Here is a 2990-nt window from a genome sequence, read left to right as displayed (position 1 = left end):
CGGGTAAAATATTTAGTCAAACGATCATGCTTTTGAATAATGTGCAGGTATTAGGCAGGTTAAGTGAAGCGTGTGCTTTCCTATAGGCATGGTTCTAATGAGCAGAAATAGAACACAATTGAACCAAGTATTGAAACCATAGGCAGGATTTCTAACATATAATGACTAAACTTAATAGGATACATATAGGCATGATTTCTAACACACATTACTGAACCTATAGGCAGGATTCCTACCCCATTGATTGCAAATATAAGATAAAAATCCCTTTCCCAATTTAACTAATACCCCAAATGTTACTACAAGAATTATTACAGGCCCAGAATGAATAGAATGAATTACAAAGTAGAATAGCTATAGGGAGCCTACAGCAAGCCCAAAGATACACCCGGCTAGGCCATGCCTTCATTCTCATAGTTCATAACAACCTAAAATTACATCCTCATGGGCATAAGGCAGCCAGGAATCAAGTGATTCACCTAGTGGGCACATGGCAGAGTTGAGCATTAGAAACATGGCCCTAGTGTGTCAGAGTTCCCAAGGGTTTCAAAAACCCAGGGCAATGCTCACACTAGGGAGGTTGATAGGGGAAATTCAGAGAAAGCCTAAGGACCAAATCCTAGTGTGTCAGAGTTCACAAGGGTCTCAATTGGACCCCGAGCAGTGCTCACACTAGGGAGGTCAAATGATAGATCCTAAGTAGCCTTGCCTTTCAGCCGGCTAAGAATAAGAACTCAAAGAGACCAAGTAGTAAAGGAATAGACTGAGGTTAGCTGCATATCACTGAAGGATACAAACAGATTCAAATTGAGCACATAGAACATGTAGTATAACATGCTTAGGTTTTGAGAACAGACTTAACAAAGTTTCAGAAAAAACAAGTTCAACACATAATGCATATACTAACAAGACAAGTTTGCAAGATTGATGTACACAGACTCATATTTAGAAGAAAAAAAAGGTTCAGATTATGTTAAGTACAGATGCTAGTGTCCCAAGAAGGGTTCATATCAATTGGCAACAGAACTTAATAGAATGAGAACAAATTAAAGCCACTATTGGGAAGTCAAGACATGGTAGAAGCATACAGGATAGGCAGGGCTTAGCCTCATGCAAGATTTGAGACAGTGCTTAGTCTCATGCAAATGGAAGGCAATGCTTAGCCTTATCTTGTTCCTGCATTCAAAGAAAAATCGTGAGTTTTGCGGGAGAGGTTGGTCCGTGCCTTTGTATGCTTGCTTTGTTCTATTCCGCATTGAAATCTTGTCCGCGTTACCATGGGTAGCATTTGGCTAAGAATAAAGTTTTCGAAAAAATATGCATGCATAGTTATTAAAAACATAGTAATTTGTAATTTTAAAATTGATTAGATGAACCAATAACTGCGACACTGTTAGAGACATTGCGACCTTCTTGCCATAGAATTTTGAGGGTCCTCCTCAAAATTCTGCCCTATTTACCTAGACGAATCTCTAGCTATTCTGCTTACAGTGCCGTTGGCTGAACTTGCTTTGGAATTTTTAGGGTCCTCCTCAAAATTCTGCCCCAGTTTTCGATTATGGGGAAAATGGAAATTTTATTGAATTGTGACCGAACCCACAGGGCTACCTACGTATCCCTTCTTAAACAGGAATCAGGTCAAGCGTAGTTCAGTTACATCATATGCAAAAAATTTAGACATAGTATCTAGTATCTTTTGACTGCGTCTGAATTAATAGGCTTTGGCCAAATTTCTCCATCCATCTCTACGAGTATGAGTGCTCCTCCTGTTAGTACCTTGTGAACCATATAAGGCCCCTTGCCAGTTGGGTGAGAATTTTCCTTTGGCTTCATCCTGATATGGAAAGATCCGTTTCAGCACTAGCTGCCCCGGTGCGAACTGTCTAAGTTTAACCCTTTTGTTGAAAGCTCTGAACATTCTGTTCTGATAAAGCTGACGATGACACACCACATTCATTCTTTTCCCATCAATGGGAGCTAACTTCTTGTAGCGGCTTCTTATCCATTCTGCATCACTGAGCTCAGCTTCTTGTATAATTCTCAAGGAAAGAATTTCTACCTCGGCGAGGATGATGGCTTCAGTACCGTAGATCAATAGGTAAGGAGTTGCACCGGTTGACGTGCGGACTGTGGTATGGTATCCCAATAAGGCAAATGGTAACTTCTCGTGCTACGGCTTGTGATTCTCTACCATCTTCCTTAGTATCTTCTTAATGTTCTTGTTGGTGGCTTCCACAACTCCATTCATTTGGGGTTGGTATGCTGTGGAGTTTTTGTGCTTGATCTTGGAGGTTTCGCACATGGCTTTCATTAGATCACTATTGAGATTGGCTTCATTATCAGTGATGATGGATTATGGAACCCCAAATAGACAAACAATACAGTCCCTGACAAAATCTGCGACGACTTTCTTGGTTACAACTTTGTAAGATGCAGCTTCAACCCACTTTGTGAAATAGTCGATGGCCACCAGAATGAACCTGTGCCCGTTTGAAGCGGTGGACTCGATTGGTCCAATGACATCCATTTCCTAGGCAGCAAAAGGCCAAGGTGCGCTGGTTGCATTAAGTTCATTTGGAGGTACTCGTATTATATCTGCGTGTATCTGGCACTGATGACATTTCTGGACATACCGGATACAGTCTGTTTCCATAGTCATCCAAAAGTATCCGGCTCTGAGTATCTTATAGGCTAGGACGAAACCATTCATATGTGGGCCGCAGGTTCCGACGTGTATCTCATCAAGTAGTTTGGAGGCTTCTTTGGCGTCAACACACCGTAATAGCCCTAGATCTGGAGTTCTTCTATATAGAATTCCTCCACTCTGGAAGAAATGGTTAGACAACCTCCGAAGTGTGCGTTTTTGGGTGTGGCTTGCGTGCTCTGAATATTCTCCTTTTGTCAAATATTCCCTGATATCATAGAGCCATGGATTCCCATCTGTTTCTTCTTCAACATGAGCATAGTAAGCCGGCTGATTATGAATCCTT

At 41.4% G+C, this 2990-nt stretch overlaps 1 protein-coding gene across 1 annotated transcript; it reads right to left on the bottom strand.

Moving 5' to 3' along the window:
* Positions 1-1711: 1711 nt before the first annotated feature.
* On the bottom strand, positions 1712-2527 carry LOC138900181 (uncharacterized). Its single transcript, XM_070186896.1, has 2 exons — positions 2383-2527; positions 1712-2127 (listed from the first exon to the last, which is right to left on the bottom strand). The coding sequence occupies exons 1-2, from the start codon at positions 2525-2527 to the stop codon at positions 1712-1714; spliced, it is 561 nt and encodes a 186-aa protein (XP_070042997.1).
* Positions 2528-2990: the final 463 nt, after the last annotated feature.

The sequence above is a fragment of the Nicotiana tomentosiformis genome, chromosome 10 (assembly GCF_000390325.3).
Source record: "Nicotiana tomentosiformis chromosome 10, ASM39032v3, whole genome shotgun sequence".
In the NCBI taxonomy this organism is placed as follows: domain Eukaryota; kingdom Viridiplantae; phylum Streptophyta; class Magnoliopsida; order Solanales; family Solanaceae; genus Nicotiana; species Nicotiana tomentosiformis.
This window is presented reverse-complemented; position numbering and strand designations above follow the sequence as displayed.